The sequence below is a fragment of the Nuphar pumila genome, chromosome 12 (assembly GCF_984573655.1).
Source record: "Nuphar pumila chromosome 12, dmNupPumi1.hap1.1, whole genome shotgun sequence".
Lineage (NCBI taxonomy): Eukaryota > Viridiplantae > Streptophyta > Magnoliopsida > Nymphaeales > Nymphaeaceae > Nuphar > Nuphar pumila.
In genome coordinates, this window is record NC_143260.1 from 27,901,295 (window position 1) to 27,920,870 (window position 19,576).

The 19,576-nt window shown below is 39.5% G+C and overlaps 2 protein-coding genes across 3 annotated transcripts in view; both read left to right on the top strand.

Moving 5' to 3' along the window:
* The first annotated feature begins 5,213 nt into the window (after window positions 1–5,213).
* Window positions 5,214–8,432, top strand: LOC149820423 (uncharacterized). Its single transcript, XM_089983276.1, has one exon. It carries the CDS (start codon window positions 5,293–5,295, stop codon window positions 8,089–8,091), a length of 2,799 nt encoding a protein of 932 aa, XP_089839402.1. The 5' UTR covers window positions 5,214–5,292; the 3' UTR covers window positions 8,092–8,432.
* A 150-nt stretch (window positions 8,433–8,582) lies between these two features.
* The window catches only part of LOC149820424 (uncharacterized), a 40,154-nt gene continuing 29,160 nt past the window's right edge, over window positions 8,583–19,576 (top strand). The window contains exons 1-2 of one of the 2 annotated variants that reach the window (XM_089983602.1): window positions 8,583–8,746; window positions 13,889–14,047. The gene's annotated coding sequence lies outside the window, so the exon portion shown is untranslated. The remainder of the gene's footprint in view (window positions 8,747–13,888; window positions 14,048–19,576) is intronic. The other variant, XM_089983603.1, reaches the window with a different exon arrangement.

Sequence of the window (19,576 nt, forward strand, 5' to 3'; positions counted from 1 at the left end):
AAGGTATTTTCAATGTTTCTGGGTGGAGCAATGAAAAATGTGGGGTTAGATCAAGGTTGCCAGACTAGGAAGTGGAAGTGGGAAATGATACAGGAAGTGGAAGCAAGAAGCGATGTATTCTAAATGTACAGGAAGCATGAAGTGAGGAATAAAAAAAAACAATATAAGAGTTGAATAGGAATCAAAATGGAGCACACAAAAACTAAAATAAAAGTGACTATTCTTAAATTTCATGAGTTTTGTGTAAGAATTAATTTTTTAACAAAATCTAAAAATGATGCCTACCAATTTAGAGAAAGCACATGGAAGTGAGTGAGAAGCGTAAGAGAAAACACAAAAAACATGAAAAGTAGAGTCAGAGAACATATAAGAAGAATAGATGAAGCGTGTGGAAAGCATAGGAGAAGTGTGGGAAAATTAAGATTCTCATCATGTTTCGGAAGGCAGTTTTCGGGAAGTGGGCTTCCCACCTATCTAAGAAGCTTCTAGTAACTCTGGGTTAGATGGAGAATTTATGAAGTTGTTTTTCAAATTGTTGAATAATCTTGTTTAGTATTGCAGTGTTCGTACTTTGATGGCTAAGAAAGTATGAGTTGACTTGGCTGCATGAACGGGACACGATGTGGATACACTTGGTACAACACGACAGTTATTAAAAAGGATAGTGACACGATTGTATATATATATATATATATATATATGTATATATATATATATATATATATATATATATATATATATATATATATATAAGTTGAAATCAATATTGTTAAAAGCGCGCTTTGAGGCGCAAAAGGTGTGCCTCGCCTTGAGGCGAGGCCCTCTGCACCAAGGTTGTTAAATGTGATGAAGTGAAGCGAGGCGTTGAGCCTGTTATGAAGTGAGGAGCAAGCCTCGAGGCGTTGAAGCGTAAGCTTCATGATCAAAATAATAAAATATATAATATTAATAAATAATAAAAAATTTAAATAAAAACTACTAATAAATGACAGTATAAAATAAATTGTGTCCTCACAAGATCAATTAAGTTCCAAATCCTCATAGTGAACGGACTGATGTTGGTGTGGTTCCAGGGTCTTGGGCCATCAATGGCGCGTGGGAACGAAGGAGGCTACGAGCAGTGCACCCTGGTGCGCGTGGGCCTGGCTTCAGCATCAGTGTCGGTGGCGGAGAGTGCGACCTTCCCCATTGACATCACCAAGACAAGGATGCAGCTCCTTCTCTCGGGCGGGCAGGCGCGCTCCATGTGTTGTAGGAGATCGTGAGAATGGAGGGTCCCCTCGGCCTCTACCGGGGGATGGTCCCCCTCCGTGGTTCGCCACCTCCTCTACACCCCCATCCAGATTGTCACCTACGAGCGCTTCAGAGATTCCCCCCTCCACAAAGCCCTCGTCGAAGGCATCTCCGGCGTCGTAGGCGAGGTTTTTCATTCCCTCCTCCCGACCGCTGCGACAATAAGTGGGCCACCATCGCCCGTATCCTCTTTGGCCGCACAGACAACGCCATCAAGAACCACTGGAACTCCACCCTCAAGCGCAAGTGCTCTACTGCCGGCAGCCCTCTGACCAAGCGATCCAACAACTCCGGTGGTGCCAGCCCCTCTTCCACCGCCGCCGACATCCTTTTGTCTCAGTCCGAGCAACCCGTCAAGCTCTGATTTGAGCGACTCCAAACATGATGTGCACGCCTTAGAAGTGAAGCACATTTCGACTTGACGCATGCGCTTCACACGAGTGAAGCGTGCGTTTCAAGCCTGAAACGCCTCAATACCTTGAGTGTGCGCTTCGCCTCTGAGGCGTACGCTTAAGGTATTGAGGCATACGCCTCTCACAACACTGCTTTGCACCTCAAGGCGTTAAATTCGACATTTCAAATGAGTAGAGAAGCAAAACTAGAGATTTTTGGGGTATTCAATATATAAAAATAAAAAGTATGATTCCCGAATCTACACGGTTGATCTTTATAGGTTTGAAGAATCCAAACATATAGTGCTTCTTACATGTAATTGCATTGATTATGTGTCATTTTTTATTTTTAATACTAATGAAAGATCACAGCTAATGCACTGACTTAGTGCCTAAATTTGGTTTTTCTTTATATGTTTAATAGCAACTTAATTGCCAATGAATTAAAAAATATACAGGTGGCAAATGATAAGTTGCCGATATATTAATTTGTGACCATGGTATATCGTGAAATTTTGTTGAGTATTTAAATGGTTCATTATTTGAAAATGTCATTGTAAATGACAATGTCATATTTTTTTCTCAGTATTAATGTTTTTATTGGAAACATTTTTGTGAGAATATGCTTTTTTGTTTGTTACATTTTTTTAATAATTTTTACAAATTTTATTTGCCCACGTTTTTCTTGATAAAACCATGGTAAAGTAACAAATTTGAAGCACACAAGGGCTCCACTCATCTGATAGGGGCGACTTGTGAACGCCACCAAGGTGATGAGATGCCACGAGCATGAGTAGGTCTGGTAAACGAACCGAACAAGGCATGTTCGGGCTTGGCTTGTTTACTAGTGGATTGAGCTCGTGGCTCTGCTTGTGTTCATTTTTAGCTGAGCTGAGCTTGAGTATCCTCTTTAAGGCTGTTAATGGATGTGAATTGTCATAGAGTTCAGGTATGGATCTTACTTTCAGGTAGGGTTGTCAACTTTGTAGGTTTGAGTTGAATTTCATGGATCCATTTAGTCAGATTGAGTAAGAGTTTCAGATCCGACTCCATAACCGGTTAGGATTTGTTTTTTATGTTTTTTAACTATGAATGCAACTAGGTCTGACTCTATGTACAGGTATGTTTTTAACTAGTTATGTTACACAGCTAGTTGGATATTGGGTTTGGCAAAGGCTTTCATCCATATCCAAATCTGATTAGGCCATATCAGAATGTCTTAGATCCAATCCAAATTTGGTCTCATGGGAACTTTCATTTAAGAAGCCATAACCTGAAATAGGTCTGATGGGCTGTCTGCAATTAAGTCAGTCCAAGCTTGTTGTTAGAATGGTGTCCCAAACCAGACCCAATTGACCAACCCACTTAATGACCAAACATTCTTAAACACCAACCAAGATGTTTTCACATGCTTTGGATAGCAAGCAGACTATAGTCACAAATATCACTATTTTCTTCAAAATCACGTGAGATTTGCAAAAACCGAAACAATCTAAAAAAGGGGATATTTTTTAAAATATCGTCTATTTTGAGAATATCACATTTTTATCTTGACATTTTTGTGTTATTAATGTGATATTTATCTTTTTATATTTTTTTAGAGGTTAAAAAAACAAAATTCTTAAAAAATGTGTCGTGAGATTTTCCTTTGCCAATAAAATCCCATTAACAAGATTTGTGACGGTCAACTTAACTAGCCATGTTAAGGTCTACATCACCTCATGTTGATGCTGGATCCAACATCACCCCACCTCATTGTGCTTTTCTTAAAGGACATACAACAACAACTACAACTACGCCTTCATCCCAAAACAATTGGGGTCGGCGATATGAACCAACAAAGAAAATCATTCTGGGTCTTCCACATGAATCCTTCTCTTCCAATCATTTTTATCCAATGTCCTCGATGATGTTCAAAGCATTCATATCCTTTCCTATCATCTCCATCCAAGTCTTCCTAGGCTTACCCCGACTTCTTTTAACCAATATATTTTCCATTTCTCCATCCTTCCAACTGAAGCATCATTAGGCCTTCACTGAATATGTCCAAACCACCGTAAACGATTCTCTCTTATCTTATTTTCAATGGGTGCAACGCCTACCTTCTTACGTATCTCCTCGTTCCGAATATTATCTTTTATTGTATTTCCACATATCCATCTAAGCATACACTCATTTTTTGAATATGATGTCTCTTGGCAGCCCAACATTCTGTACCATATAGTAAAGCAGGCCTAATAGTAAAATCAAAAGCAAAAACCAATTTACAAAGAGAACAACCTAATAAAGCAGATGGAAGGAGAAAGACTTCAGTAAGATACCTCCAAAAATGTGAAGGCGATGTGCCACACAAATATTGCCTTTACCACTTACCGCAAAACAAAGAAAAAACTGTCAGTTTTTCAGAGAATATGTATATATATAAAGAGAGAGAGAAATGAAAAGGGGACCCTCCAATCAAAGGAAGGTACAAACGTTCAAACCACTCTTTGAAAATTGATTTTAAAAGTATTTTTTGGTAAATATGACTATATCGATGTGATCTTCATGGTTAAAAAAACTTAAGAGCAGACTCTTTTAGCATTGTTTTTCAAATATGATTTTATAACGAGCTCAAATTCAAGGGTTTTAAAATTTTGTAGTTTTCTAAATCATGAAAGTCTGATTTATGCATAAAAAAAGTTCACAATAAGAGTGAGTTCTTAGGTTTTTTGGTTACGAAGATCACATCTGTGTTTGTAGGGGTGTCAATGGATCAGGTTTGGTTCGAACCCAGGTGAAACCAGACCTGGTCCTGATTTTGGGGTATGGTATCAAGTTTGAACATGAGTCTAATCGGACCCACCGTAAGAGAAACCATATCCAAACTCGATAAAAACTACATGAACCAGACCCGAGCTATATCCAGTAAAATAATATTTTTTTATCATTTTTACATTGAAAAATTATGGGTCTTAATCGAAACTCGGGTCGGGCCCGAGTCAGAATTTTTTTTAACAAACAACATCAGGCTCCATGTATTAATAGAACATTCGGGTCCAGACCTAGATCTTCTTATTTATCACCATACTCGGACCTTATAGGGTTTGGTTCAATCCATTGACACCCCTATCTTTGTGATTGGATTTGTCAAAAACAACTTCTGAATATGATTTTTAAAAGTGGTTTGAATGGTTTGTACCCTTCATACTATACAGTATGGTACCAATCACATGACAGTATCTTATTTCATTCGCATTTAATTATTTGACACACTAATGTTTGGAACTAAGAGAAACACGCAAAAAAGATGTTTAAGTTGAGAAGGCAAGTTTTCAGCCGTTTCCAACAAAAGAAAATTTTACATATGAAAAAAATTATCTTAAGACCATAAGATTTTTCATGTGAAAAATTTCCTCTCAACATTCTCTCTCATTGCATATGAAATATTTAGGAGTGTGGCCTCCAAAACTCATGGGCTCATGTTGTTTTGTTCCAATCAAACCGCATAGATGTGTTCAGCATGTTTCAAACAATAGAAACCACATTTTCCCAGGATTGGGGAAGCGGCAAAGTTTCTCCATTTCCCGCCGCGCGTCGCTTCTCGTGAGAAGCGGGGAAGTGAACGATGGAGTTCTCGGCGGGCTGGAAATCCTTCTGGACCGTCGCCTCCGTCTTCCCGGCACCCCTCCTCCTAGCCGGAGACTCCGCCAAAACCTTAGGCCCCCTCCTCTTCTGTCCCTCCGGACCTCCGGACACTCTTCTCTCCTTTCCGGCGGCCACTCCAGCGATCTCCGACCCTCCCTCCGCCCCGGCGCTCCGAGACTCTCTCGACGCCTTTCACCGGAGCTTCCATCAGTTTGTCTCCTTCTCTGTCCTCTCATCCGTCTCCCGCGAGGACGACGAGCTCAGCCGTCGGTTCTCCGATCGATTCTCCCCCGGCAACGCCCTCCAAACGCTGAAGTGCAGGAACGGTGATCTTTTGCTTCTTTTCCCCATTGGAGATAACTCCGACCAGATCGGAGGCGTCCTCTTCTCCGGAGATGCGCAAGAAGATGTCCGGGAGAGGCTTCGATCGAAGGAGGATGGGGTCGTCTACAGATTGTCTCAGGGGTTCGGTCACCGGATTCTTCGGATTTCGGCGAATTCTAGGGTTTCTCCTCCTTCTTCGTCGTCGCATCCAGTATGCGATTCTTCCACCGAAGGCTTTCTTCTTGCTTGTACTTCCTACTCTGCTCATTGGTACAGAGTTGATATTAGGGATTCCAGGCCGACTTTAGTTCATTTGGCGTTCACAACGTTTCGAAACCACCTTTCTCATGCTTGTTGGAGTCCGCATGTGCCGGAAGACAGTGCAGTCATATTAGAGAACGGAGAATTGCGTTTGTTTGATCTGAATTCGTGTATCAGATCTTTTAAACTGCCTCTAAGATTACATGGTAGATCAATCGCTAGAGATTTAGGCCATTTTGGTTGCGATGACTCTGAAAGTGCGTGGTGGAGTTGTGATTTCTCTTGGCATCCTCGAATTTTCATCGTTGCTTGTGCTGTTGTGGTAATTTTGATCGATTCCAGAAGTAAGGATGCAAAAATGAGTGTTATTGCAAAGGTTGAGGTTTGTGATTCGTTTAGGCTTCACGCTCTTGAAAACGATCGTTTCCTTGCATTTTGCAAATCTAGATTTGATGATTTTCAGTTTGCTGTTGCTTCGAATTATTATTTGCTTCTTTTCGATACACGGCAACCATTAGCGCCGCTTTTGCAATGGGATCATGGTATTTATAATCCTCGATACATTGAAATTCACCGATTGTCTGATCTAAGGCCATCAAATGGCGAGTTTAAGTGGGCTTCTGATTCGGGGTTTGCGATATTTGTTGGTTCTTCCAGAGACTGTGAGTTCAGTATCTTATGCTACGGTCCTCATCCTGATGCTGACGCGTCTTTGGATTGCCCAAGCCTGGTATATGCATGGGAGCTTCCATCAGAGCTGACATTGCTAGGAAAAAACTGTTCTTGCAGTGTATGTATCGTTCAGAAGGAACTTCCCATCGAGGGTTCTGACCAGGAAAGGTTGTCGGGATTCTGTGTTGTCACTAATGAAGGGCGTTTGCCCATGAGTACTGAATCTGAATCACAAAAAAACAAGGACGATGGTTGTGGGGGATTTGGCATGGTGAAATTGTTCTCATCTGGCAAACTTGAATACCAAAACTACAAGGCCTCATGGAGCTTTTCATGTGTGGAAAAAGAAGTTACTTCCGATCCAGACGATCCACCTTTGTGCACGGAGGGACGACAAGGTGAAATACTTGTTAAGTTCAAGTTTTTTGATCTTCATTATCTCCTTTGTTACCTTAATGGAGGATCAGATCTTGCTCAGACCTTGGCTTCACGGAACCAAAACCTTGCTTTTGAAGGAGTGTTAAGGAATTGCATAAAGTCGTCTCATACTCGAACTTCTAGGGAATTAGTGAATGGCTTATTAGAGTGTGCAGGGGTGAAGATGACGGGTTCAATTCCTTCAGTTACAGATACTCTTCATAAATTAACTATCCCTAGCAGTATGTATGAAGTAGCCTGTGGAATGATGTGGACAGGTCTTCCTTTAGACCTATTGCAATTTGCATTCTTCAGATACTCAGACCTTTGTGCTGGCCAAGGTAGGGATATGCATTTTTTGGATGTCCCTTGTTCATCCGTCATGCAGTTTCCACCCTTTTTCTTGAGGATACCTTCAACACGAAATGAGAAATTGACACCCAGTGCATTAAAGAACCATGCTCTTGTGGGTCCAGTGCTTCCTCTTCCCATTTTACTCGCTCTTCGACAAATGGACAGCAAGACAGGTAATTATGCTTCACAAGACAAATTGGATGGTTCTTCTGCTGAACTGGAAGTAGATAACCAGTGTGAAGAACTCCTCAAAGCTTGTGAGAATCGAGTATCATTGGAAACTTCCCATACAGTAGTTGAACCTGTTGTGTCTCTTTCTGATGACAACGAAGCATATTTTGGTTCTCAGGAATTTCAAGGTGGGAATCTGTTGTTTTTTCATAAGCCCCCAGCTGTTATTGAGTCCCATCTCAATAATAGGCAGAACACTGAATGCTCTGAAGCACTCTGTAACCATTGCAATCATGCTTCCACAACATCGCCATGCAATCATGTTGGCAGAAAGTTTGATGTTTTGGTTTCTCAGGTGCATAAAAGCCGCCCTGTTTTGGGTGGTGGGGAGAAGGATCTGGTGGAACAGTTTGATGATTTATGCCCTGTTAAGTTGAGTTTTAGTGCTTCGAAATTGGAGATCACACCAGAAGAGACAAAGATATATAAACGCTTGATGAGACAATTTTCCCAATGGCAGGGCGGGTTCGAGCCATATGAAAAGTATCCACCTTGGAAGGGACATAGAAGAGTTCAGTAGTGGTTCATTATGTGTTTGTCTATCATGATATGTCATGGGATGTAACAGATCTAATATATGATTTGCTGATTTGCATGCATATCTTGATATTCCGAGTGAAGACACTGGTTTCCTTTTGTGATCTGAATTGTAGTTTGCAGTTGATCAGAAGCACACAAAGTTTGATTCGCCCACTAGGCAATGGTTTGGTGATGATGTTCTTCTGAGAGCAATAAAGTTTAAATACCTGCAAATAACCTTGAAATGGGTGTGGGAACTCACTGAAGCAGGTAAGATTTCCACTTTCTGTGTTCAATACAGCAGTTGGCCCCAGGAATCGCATGAAAACTTGACAAGCTGAAGAAATTGATACTTTATTAGCTCTTGTACATGGAGTTTTTTTGGTCGGGTGAACGTGAAGAGACTCCTTTTAAAAATTTAACTAGCCAATATCAATTATAGCATGAATGAAGTTGAGGCAAGCAATTCTAATTTTATGTTTATCTCTCTCTTGGAGGGGTCAAAGGAGATAGCTGGATGGTTAGGTTGCACTACCACAACCAAGTGGCATCTCGGGTTCAAGTCCATTGGGGTTGTTCCCCAGCTTCCCTATTCAAAAAGATTTCTCTTGGTGGACTGAATTTGCATGAAATTGATTCCTATCAGGATATTGCAGGTTGTAACCATCTATTTCTTTTCCCCTGTTACCTTTATGTTCATCATTTATTTCAGAGAAGCTTTCTATTACAGTTGATCTGCAATTTCTATGTTCTCCTTCATTGAACTTGTTATGGTAAGATGAAATAATTTTGATGTGTTGTCAAATGTGTTAGGAATGCACATCTATGTTATGTGTTGTTAAAATTTTACTGGTGAATTGTCTTTAATGGAACCTACAAGTCACAGGTTAACAGAAAATACACATACATAGAATTGCAAACTCAAGGATGAAAGCACATAGTTGAGCGTGTGATGGATAAGACTGATATTTCCTTAATTTTTACCTTCAAAATATTTCTTATAGTAAGATGAATTGGATTGCTGTGGTCAAATCATAGTGATGGACTTCTCTTAAGTCTTAAGGTCCTTGTGATGCACACTGTAATCTAATGACAATTATGTGATACTCCTCTCATGCTTCTCACTCACTTTTGTTGATTGCATGCTATAAAAGGCTTGATGAAATGTAGATAATGGAAATTATGACTAGGGGCATTGATGCATATCATGATATTTAAGGAAATAAATAACAAATTTCTATCTTAGAATTCCAATTATTTTCACTTGGCCTGTCGATTGGATGGTTGGGTGCAATTCTTCCTAGTGGTTCTGTAATTTCCCCTACTCTCCCTTGATTTTTTCATAACTCGTTAGTATCTGTAACGACCCGATCCGGGGCCTCTCGAGCCCGGGTCCGTGGACGTTAGTTCCCAGAGGAAAATTACTCAATAATCTAAAAAACAACTCAAACTATGCCAATTTTTTTCCATTTAATAATTAAAGGCCCATACATCCATTTACAATATCATAACCATTCAAAGAGCAGAATAGAAAGTAAATGTGAACCATACTTCTGATGTGACTGATGTGGCAGAGTCGAACTAAGTCCTGTGAGTGATGGCAACAGTCCCTGAACCTACAGTTGCAACCAAAAGAAAGGGGGTGAGTCTACAACCCAGTAAGATTCCATTTACAAATATACATGACCGTTGCTACTATAGTGAGCTCTAAGGTCCTAGTCTTAGTTTAGTTTGCTACTTTACACACTTGTTATTTATGAGTTTTAGCTTCCCCCTCTTACTGCAGTTCTAACATCATTATCAGACACCTCTATTCTATTCGGCTATTCCGGACATAGCCTTTTCGGCGTAGCAACCCATGTAGACAACTCAGAGTCTACGATGTTGGCCAGACATATGAACCACTCACAACAACGTAGCCCAAACCGGCCCAGATTACGGACACAAGTGTTGCAGCAGCTCACCGATTGTAAGCCGGGAGCGAAGGAGCTCAAACGGTAGCTAGCCGAAGAGCCAGGGTGGCTATACATGCCCCCAAGGTGTCTCAAGTAGCTATACTTGCCCCCAAGGTGTCTCAAGGAGCTATACCTGCCCCAAAGGTTTTGTGGTTCATGCTACATCCTACATGTGTCTAGTGGGCAATGTTTTGACCCCTAATGGTCACCTAGGAACGTCTGAGATATTCGCAAGTTACTCACGAGGTACACACCTCAACATTGCCCCAGACCATGCCTCTTAGTAGAGTTATCATCATACACTGAGTAGTCATCCTATACACAACTTTTACTCAACATTCACATCTTGGAGTCAGTGCATTATACAATCCTCAATGTATATCCACTAAATACTTTTTAACACATGTTTACATGTCTGAACTGTTAAGGATGGCAACCCACCACAAATTAATTCACGACACTTACAACGCCTCTCTCAAGGCATAAGCGTGACATTCTCAAGGTAATACCTACCCTGAGACTCTAGAACTCTACCGTCAATTTTCACATAACACATTAGTCTCCTACATGCAATCATGTTATGCCACATTTATTTCATAACTCAGAAAATATGCATGATCAGGTTTAAGCATCACACTTGAACTTTATAGATTCCTAAGCATGCAAAACAATGTCTATTCACAATAAACATAACTAGCATACTTGAAGCACTTGGAATCATATTTAAAATGCCTAAACTAACTAGCATGTGTTTTAATCAACTAAGGAGGAATTTGCAAATATTCATTTACCTGGAATGCTTAAATTCCAATTCTTAGCCTCACGCAACCCTTGATCTGAAAACAACTAATACCTCATATCATCAAAATTATCAAAACACCCTTAGACTCAACTGTCAAACTCTGATTCCATTCTTTCAGAGTTTGTCCTCACATCCTCTACTAATAGATTCTACTCAAGCAGTAGAATCCATGGATTCAAGAATCACATGAATCTGACTTCGGGCACTTGGTTATATCTTGTATATTTTGTAGGCATATCAAGGGCAAAATGGTCTTTTTTTGCTTTTTCAACCATTAACAATGACCTCTATGTTATCTTTACCTCATGTTACTTGAAGATCCACATCCATAATAAAAATTGGACCACTTAGGTCATCAACTCACTCTGATTTGGATCCTGGATTCAGCATTCTTGATCTAAACCCGCTTGAAATGGTTTGTCTGGATCGGGTCATCTTATCAGGTTTGTCTTGAGTTTTGGGTCCAAACTGGGATCCAAACCTGAATCCAATTTGTAATGAAAAAATCGAGTCTTCGCTACTCCGATTTTTCCATTGCACCCGATCAATCAATCACACACATATCTTTATATACCCTGCGCGTCCGATTTGTCTTGGTCTAGACTGAGTCGGTCTAACCCATATTGAGTCCGCCTTTGGTATGGCCGAATCGGTCCACCATTACAAACCCGACTCGGTCTGCTAACTAATTCGGACCCGACTCGGTCCGAATAGACCGAGACGATCTGCCACCACACACATATCCTCACCCATTTTTTTTTTTGGTTTGGCTTGGTCTGGACACACCCAGACTGAGTCACTCCGGTCTGCGCTCAGTCTGGGTCACGTCCAGCCTGATGACCGACTCGGCCTGCAGAAAATGCAGACCGAGCCTATCATCTCGGCGTGCAATAGTTCCGACAACTCCTATCGTTGCCGGATTGTTGCAGCTTCCTGGAAGCAGGGCGACACCGCTGGCGCTCGCTGGTGGCTGCCGACCCAACGGTGGTTGCAGGGGACCCCCCCCCCCCCCCCTTTTTTTCTGCATCTGCAACCGACGAGGGCATTGGCCGAACCTCCTGCCTCCTCGCGGCAGGCGGTCCGTCCCTCCCCATTTTTCGTCGATCGAACACCTGACCCGATTGGGAAGAAAAGAAACACCTCAAGCCTCTCATTGGTCAAAATTTGGCTGACATGAATTGAATAGTCAATAGTGCAATTGATTCGTTGGTCAAAATTTGGCTGACATATTATTTTACCGGGTATAATTCGGGTCTGGTTCATGTAAATCAATTGAACCCGGATCTATACCTGGTATAATCATCATAAGTAGACAGTGGCTCGTCCATAATCATATGGCTAGGCTTTGGATATACGAGGTTGGAATTTAAACTTTGATCATAACAAAAAATTGAAATTAATCGAGAAATAAATTTAGGTGTACATCATAGTGACAAAAGTTTAAAACGAGAAATTATTGCACGTGTTTTCCTAGTGAATTTTGAATATTTTTTTTAACCTCATGTTCTTTTAGTCAAAATCACCACCAACAGTAATTAAACTAATACTTAAAACATAAAAGTCTAAATTGGAAAAGAAAAAACCAAGCTATATACCATATTAAAGGCTTTACTCGAAAACACTCAATCAAAGTAATTGAGTTCCACTTCCCAAGGCTTCGAATTTTGAACGTTTTTTCTTTTCTTAATGAGTTACTACTTTACAAAGTTTGTTTTATGGAAAACCATCTAAACCAACAATTAATTAGCCTAAAATGATGCACATTACTTATTGCATATTAATTAACTCTGATTTCTAAAAAGTTTAATTCCATATTGGACACAACAATTTTCTGCTACATAACAAGTAGAAAGCGATATTTTCAGCATATCACAATTTTATCGTTAATGCTTTCAAGTGCGATTATTATCCTAAAATTTAAATTCCGCAGCCCATTTCATAGGGCAATTTTTAAAAAAAAATCCAAAAAATGGACCAAAAGGACCTTGGGTGCGGTCAACGCACCCAGGGTCGGGTTGACCGCACCGGGTGCCGCACCTGCACCCGCGTCATGTCGACGCGGGTGCGGCACCTGTCTGGCATTGTGATCATAAGAATGTAATATATATAGCTGAAAATTGTATATTTCATTAATGAACCAAGCATATCGAAATTGACTGCCATTATATGCATGAAGAATTTATGAGACACACCATCACTCTACCTTATGTTACCTTTGAGTATCAACTAGCAGACTTCTTCACCAAGGCACTTTCATCACCTTGATTTTATTTTATTCTTGACAAACTTTCGATGATCACACCGTAAGTTTGAGGGGGTTGTTAAAATGTATTGTTATATAAGACATTTGTGTTATATATATATATATATAGTTCACTGTGTATGTAAACTAAAATACCCATGAGGGTATTTTAATCATTTCAATTTGTAATAGGTGTCAGTTCGACTGACGAGTTTTTTTTTTCTGTTTTTATTTTTATTTCTTTTTATCTAGTTTGACTGATGTAACAAGTGGTGTTGGGAGCTGGTCCAACTAGCTGTTGGACCAGCCCCTTAAGCATGGGAGTGCCTATATAGGCACTCCCTCTCTTGTATTTGTTATGCTTGTTGCCAAGTATATTTGAATAAAGTCTCTTGTTATTTTTATGTGTTCATGTTCTCTTTTGAGAGATTGTGTTGGCCCTTAGTGGCTCTTTGTATTTGGCCCATTAGAGGATTTTGTACTTGTGAGTGTGCACCTTTGTAGTCACTTTGTGGCTTTGTGCACTTGTTGTTTCATTAAATGGACATGCGATTTGGGACTAAATTTCACACTCTAATTTTTGGCGATATGATGTGGTAATTTTTTATCGGTTGAGTTATCGATTTGTGCTTTGGACCATGTGCATTAATTCCAATGTTATTATTCAGAGTAATTTGTTGCCAAGTGTGTAAATTTTTTTCTTCACTGTCATACTTCTTTGATTCTGGTAATTTGTCTAAGCCTCACCTCTTTTGTTTCATATTCCTTATGGTTCATATCATGGTATTTGTCTAAGCAGGGCTGTGGTGCCCACTATCCAGGGTTATGAAGATGCAGGAGACTTCACGGTGACGGAGAGACTAAAGACCAGTGTACATGGGAACCTTGTCTTTTATCTTAGTGTTGGTTCAATTGGCCTTTTTGGACTTGTTCTACTCATTATCATGCACAAAAACTGGTAAGATTTTAATATTTATTCCTTGTTCTTTTCCTTTCTTTTCTGATGGTGTTGAGTCTTTGTTTTTATCTATCTCTTTTGCTTTTTTTTTTTCCATTATGAAGTATAATATATGCGTACTTATTCTTCAAATTGATTCTCTTTTCTGAAAATTTCTTAGTTTTTCATTGCAAGTGGTGGTGTTGCAGACATGCATCTTTTTTTTCCCTTTATAAAAAATTTCTGCTGACATTGCTGCATAACCTTTTGAAACTAGCCCATGATAATATCTTCTTAGTTCATTTAATTTTGAAGCTTATTACCTGGAGGTTCCTAGATAATAGATACAAATGGAAACACCGGCATATGGTTGTCTAGAATCTGATTAAAGTTTCTGTTGGTAAGATGGATTAACTTGTCTGTGTAAAATATTATTTCCATAATGACTAAAATTTAAAATTTATTTTGTTTCCTAAGTTGATGGTGTTAGAAGACGACCTCCAGATTTACCTGCGCAAGGAAGAAAATAAATGATAGAGAAAAGATTACAACATATTTTCATGTTCATTGATCTATTCAGTAATACATATATTAAGTGATTACAAAATAATTAGGGTACAAAAATACCCTTTAATGAGAGGTTAAGATTACAGCATAACACAACTATATGGATACAGGTCTGGATTGAATCCAAATCCGTAAACCAGGTAAATGACGACTTCTTTTCACCCTCCCTCAAGTTGTACATGATCTTGGATCATGAACAACTTGCCTTTTAACATAAAAAACGGTCCTTTGTTAATCCTTTTGTGAATATGTCTGCAACTTGCTCTTCTGTTCGGGCAAAATTGGGCTCAATTTCTTTTTCTTCGACCTTTTGCCTTACAAAATGTTGGTCTATCTCAATGTGTTTTGCCCGACTATGATAAATAGGATTAAAGGACATATTGATAGCACTTTAGTTGTCACATAGTAACAGTGATCGAGTAATCGATTCTCCTATCTCTGTGAGAAGGTGTCTTATCCATGTAGCCTCTGCAGTTGCGGTAGTCATAGATCTGTATTCGGCCTCTGTGCTCGATCTAGCTATGGCTTTCTGCTTTCTACTGCACCAAGAAACTATGTTTGACCTAAGAAAACTGCAATAACCAGATACCGATCGACGTTCATCTGGATCCCTTGCCCAGTCAGCATCAACATAAACAATGACCTCATGTGCTCCTTGATTCATCCCACCTTTTTTGTATACAAGTCCATCGCCGACAGTGCCTTTCAAATACCTTAGTATTCTCTTAACTGCCTCCACATGTGGTGTACGAGGCTTATGCATAAATTGAGACACTTGATTGACTGAATATACTATGTCAGGTCGAGTGAAAGTTAGGTATTGTAATATATCTACTATGCTGCGATATCTAGTAGGATCTTCATATAAATCTCCCTCTTTGGAGCTCAGTTTCTGATGTATAACACTTGGGGTTGCCGAGGGTTTGCAATTCATCATCCCCGCTCTATTGAGAATATCCACTGTGTACTTGTGTTGAGTGAGAGTAAGAATATCACATGTCTTGTCGACTTCCACCCCAAGGAAATATCGTAGATCTCCCAGATCTTTCATTTTAAATCTTTGATTCAACAATTTCTTTACTTCCTCAATGTGAGTTTCACAGTTTCCTGTAATGATGATGTCATCTACATATATCAATAGGAGTGTGGTCACACTTTGCTTCTTGTAGATAAATAATGAATGATCAAGAAGAAATCTAGAGAAACCATGTCTTTGTATTTCAAGTGGAAAAACTCTCGAACCAAGAACGAAATGCCTGTTTCAAGCCATATATCGCTCTTTTTAATCTACACACATATTGATTAGCATCTTGTTCCGTATAGCCCGCGGGCTGCTTCATATAAACTTCTTCCTTTAGATCTCTATGCAGGAAGGCATTTTTAACATCTAGCTGACTTAATGTCCATCCATGTTCAACAACTAGACCCAACATAATTCGAATGGTCTCCATTTTCACAACAGGACTAAAAGTTTCATCAAAATCCTGCCCTTGCTCTTGTGTGAATCCTTTGGCGAAAAGTCTGGCTTTGTACCTTTCAATAGTCCCATCAGGTTTATATTTGATCTTGTACACCCATTTCGAGCCAACTACATTCCTATTTGGTGGTCTGGAAACAACCTCCCAAGTGCCACATTCATGTAAGGCTTTTATTTCTTCATTCATCGTTTCAATCCATTTTTTTGAGTTGACAGCTTGATAAAATGTGAGAGGCTCATCTTCTTTGTTTATGGCTGTAAAAAATAATTGAAAATCTAGAGAGAATTTTTTGTAGCTGACCCATTTGTCAAGCGGGTGTCGAGCCCGAGTAGACATCCTGACAACCAACATCTGTGAGGGAGTAGGAGGTATATTAAGGTCCGGACAGGGAGTAGAGACAATTAAAGATTCCTTTTCACGTCGAGTGTAGACGATACCCTTATACCTTCATGTTTCCAAGGGTTGTGCAACAACATCTTCTGATTGTGATGCACCTTCTGTTTCCTCACATGTTTCCTTTTGACTACAGTCCGGAGGGCATTCATTTTTAATGTTGGAAAAGAGTTCGGTGCTTAACCATGGGTGATATACCTCAACATTGGACCATGAGCTGGAGGGGTTAGTTGGTTGATTATCAAAGTTCATCTCATAAAAAATGACATTTCTCGACACTTTTATGTGTTTGCTCGACGGATCATAGCACCTATACCCCTTATAGTCATCCACATACCCCACAAATCTACACTTCAAGGCTTTGTCTTGAAACTTATGCCTCAATGAGCTGTCAACGTGCATATAACAAACATACCCAAAAACACGTAATTCATGGTAATCAGGATGAATGCCAAAAAGTGTAAAGTATGGCGATATGTTTTCCAACAGTGCCATAGGCAGGCGGTTTATCGCATATACTGTAGAGTGAAAAACCTCTGTCCATAAAGTAATAGGGAGATTACTATCATGCATCATGCTCATTGCACTCTAAAAAATGTGTCGATGCTTTCTCTCAACAATCCCATTTTGTTGAGGTGTGTGGGCAATACACTCTTCTCCTTATTCCATTATGCTGGAGAAATTCAATAAAATCACTAGAGGAGAACTCTCCCCCTCCATCACATTGGAAATGTAGAATGTTTTCAGAGAAATGATTTTTGATAAAGGAATAAAACTTTCGAAATAATCCAAAGACTTCTGGTTTATGCTTTATGAAGAATATCCAAGTATAACGCGAATAGCTATCAACAAAGATAAGGTAATATCTACTTCCCGAGCCAGAAGCAATTGGCGCAGGACCTCAGACATCTGAACATATGATCTCAAAAGGCCTTGAAGCTCTTTTATTGATTGAATTGAAGGGTAAAACATGACTCTTATATAAATGACAACTCGAACATTTTATTTCATTTGCTTCTGAACCCATACTAGACTTAGGAATCAAATTATTTGAGACAAGTTTTTCAATAAAATGATGACCACAATGACCCAATCGATTGTGCCAAAGAATTGACTTATTACATTCAGAAATAGCGAACACACACTCAGAAGAAATTAATGATGGATGCTAATAAAGCTTCAAGGATGAACAAGTGGAATGAACTGTGGAGGAGGGATCTTTTTGAAAAATGTACATATTGCCTCGTCTCTTTCCTTCAGCGAATGTCTCTCTCGTGCGAAGATCCTTGACATAAACAGAAGATGGAGTAAATTCAATTGAGGCATTAATATCATCAATAAGTTTTGAGACGGAAACAATATTTTTCTGAATATTTGGAGCATGAAGAACATTTGAAAGTTTGAGAGAAGACTTAGACATGGGTATAACAACATTTCCAATGTGTGAAATGGAATGATGACTTCCATCTCCTGTGACTATACTATTTCTACCAACATAAGAAATAGGGTTTAGGAGTTTACCCGCATCACCTGAAACGTGAAACGTGGGTTGCTGCCCCTAAATCAACATACCAAGTGCCTTTATCATTCTGCTTCATATTCAGTCCCGCCAGTGCTGCCAATAGTAACTCCTTTACTTCTCCCCCGGCCTTTGAGTTTTCTGTGTCTTTCTTAGTCTCTTGTTGTGAAGATTTCCCTTTATTTTGTGGATTGAACCAACAATTTGCTTTAACATGTCCCCTTTTGTTACATAAAAAACATGTAGGAATGGACCTTTGACCTTGCTGATTGGGAGAAACATTGGGCGTTGGAAGTAGTCCACGACCCCCAAAGCCAGGTCTTCCCTATCCACTCCTACCTCAAAAGGCACCACTTCCTCTTCCTCTACCATAAGTCAACCCTGTGGCAAGAACTTCTTGAGTCCCAGATTGCACATAATTTTCTTTAGAGAAGCCCTTCAGACTCATCTCATATTGCAACAATTTTGCACGTAGATCTTCGAACTTAGAAAGCTCTGGGAGACACAATAAAGACGTCAAAACATGATAGTCTGGTCCAAGCCCACTTAGAGTTTGTTGTACTTTATCTTTATCATTAACCACACATCACACGATAGTCAATTGATCCGTGATGGTCTTCATTTTATTTAAGTATTCCATGATAGATATGGAATCTTTCCTCAACATCTGAAATTCTCGCTTAAGAAACACAACTCTGGTCTCAGATATTTGCGAATATGTCTGAAGTAACTTGTCCCACAATTCCTTAGCTGAACAATCATCAAGAATGACTACAAGAACCTCTTGCGACAATGTAGAAGTGATGTATGCCACCAATGCTTGGTCTCTCTTCATCCAAGCGATGTAATCCGGATTTCTGAGAAAAACAATAGAAGATACCCCTTTACCATCTTCCTTTTCCTGCGAGATAAATTCTGGAGGGGTTGGAATTGACCCATCCAGATGTCCAGAGAGATCTTGGCTCCTTATAAAAGGAACGATCTGCCTTTTCCAAGTCAAGAAATTGGTATTGTTTAACTTCTCAGAGACGAGTTGACTAAGGAAATTAGAAGAAAGGGCTGTTTGTGGGAGCGATGAGTCCATTGAAGAAAAATATGGGAAGTTGGTGTTAAAGGAAAAAGAGAATTTCTGGACAAATTCAATCGAAAGAAAAACCAGCCACTTTTAATATTCTGCCTTTTTTTTTTGCAGAAGCTAATAAACTAGGAAAATTATATCCTGTCGTGGCCAGCGAACATGACAAGACTGATTATGTCAACGCTGAATCAGTTCCTTATTGAACGAGTACATCTAGTTTCTAAAAAATTTTTCTGTAATCTCGAATAATAAGAGTGATAAATATAAAACAGAAATATTTCAAATAAAACCAGTTTAGCAAGAGAGGACCCTGTCGATGATCCCTTCTTAAAATAAGCAAGGATTGTTGGCAATGAAAGAAGATCAGAATCGATTAACGTGGAGACACGTTGCCGATTTTTTTGAAGAAGAAAGTTTCAGAAGTGGACACTTGAAACACAGAAACGCTGTTTGAAAGAATATCTGGGTTTTGGATTCTGTGAAAACGCAGATTTGAAGAAACCAGATTTAAAGAG

Coding starts and splice junctions, on each gene's coding strand:
- LOC149820423 (XM_089983276.1), top strand. CDS start 5,293: ATGGAGTTCTCGGCGGGCTGGAAATCCTTCTGGACCGTCGCCTCCGTC.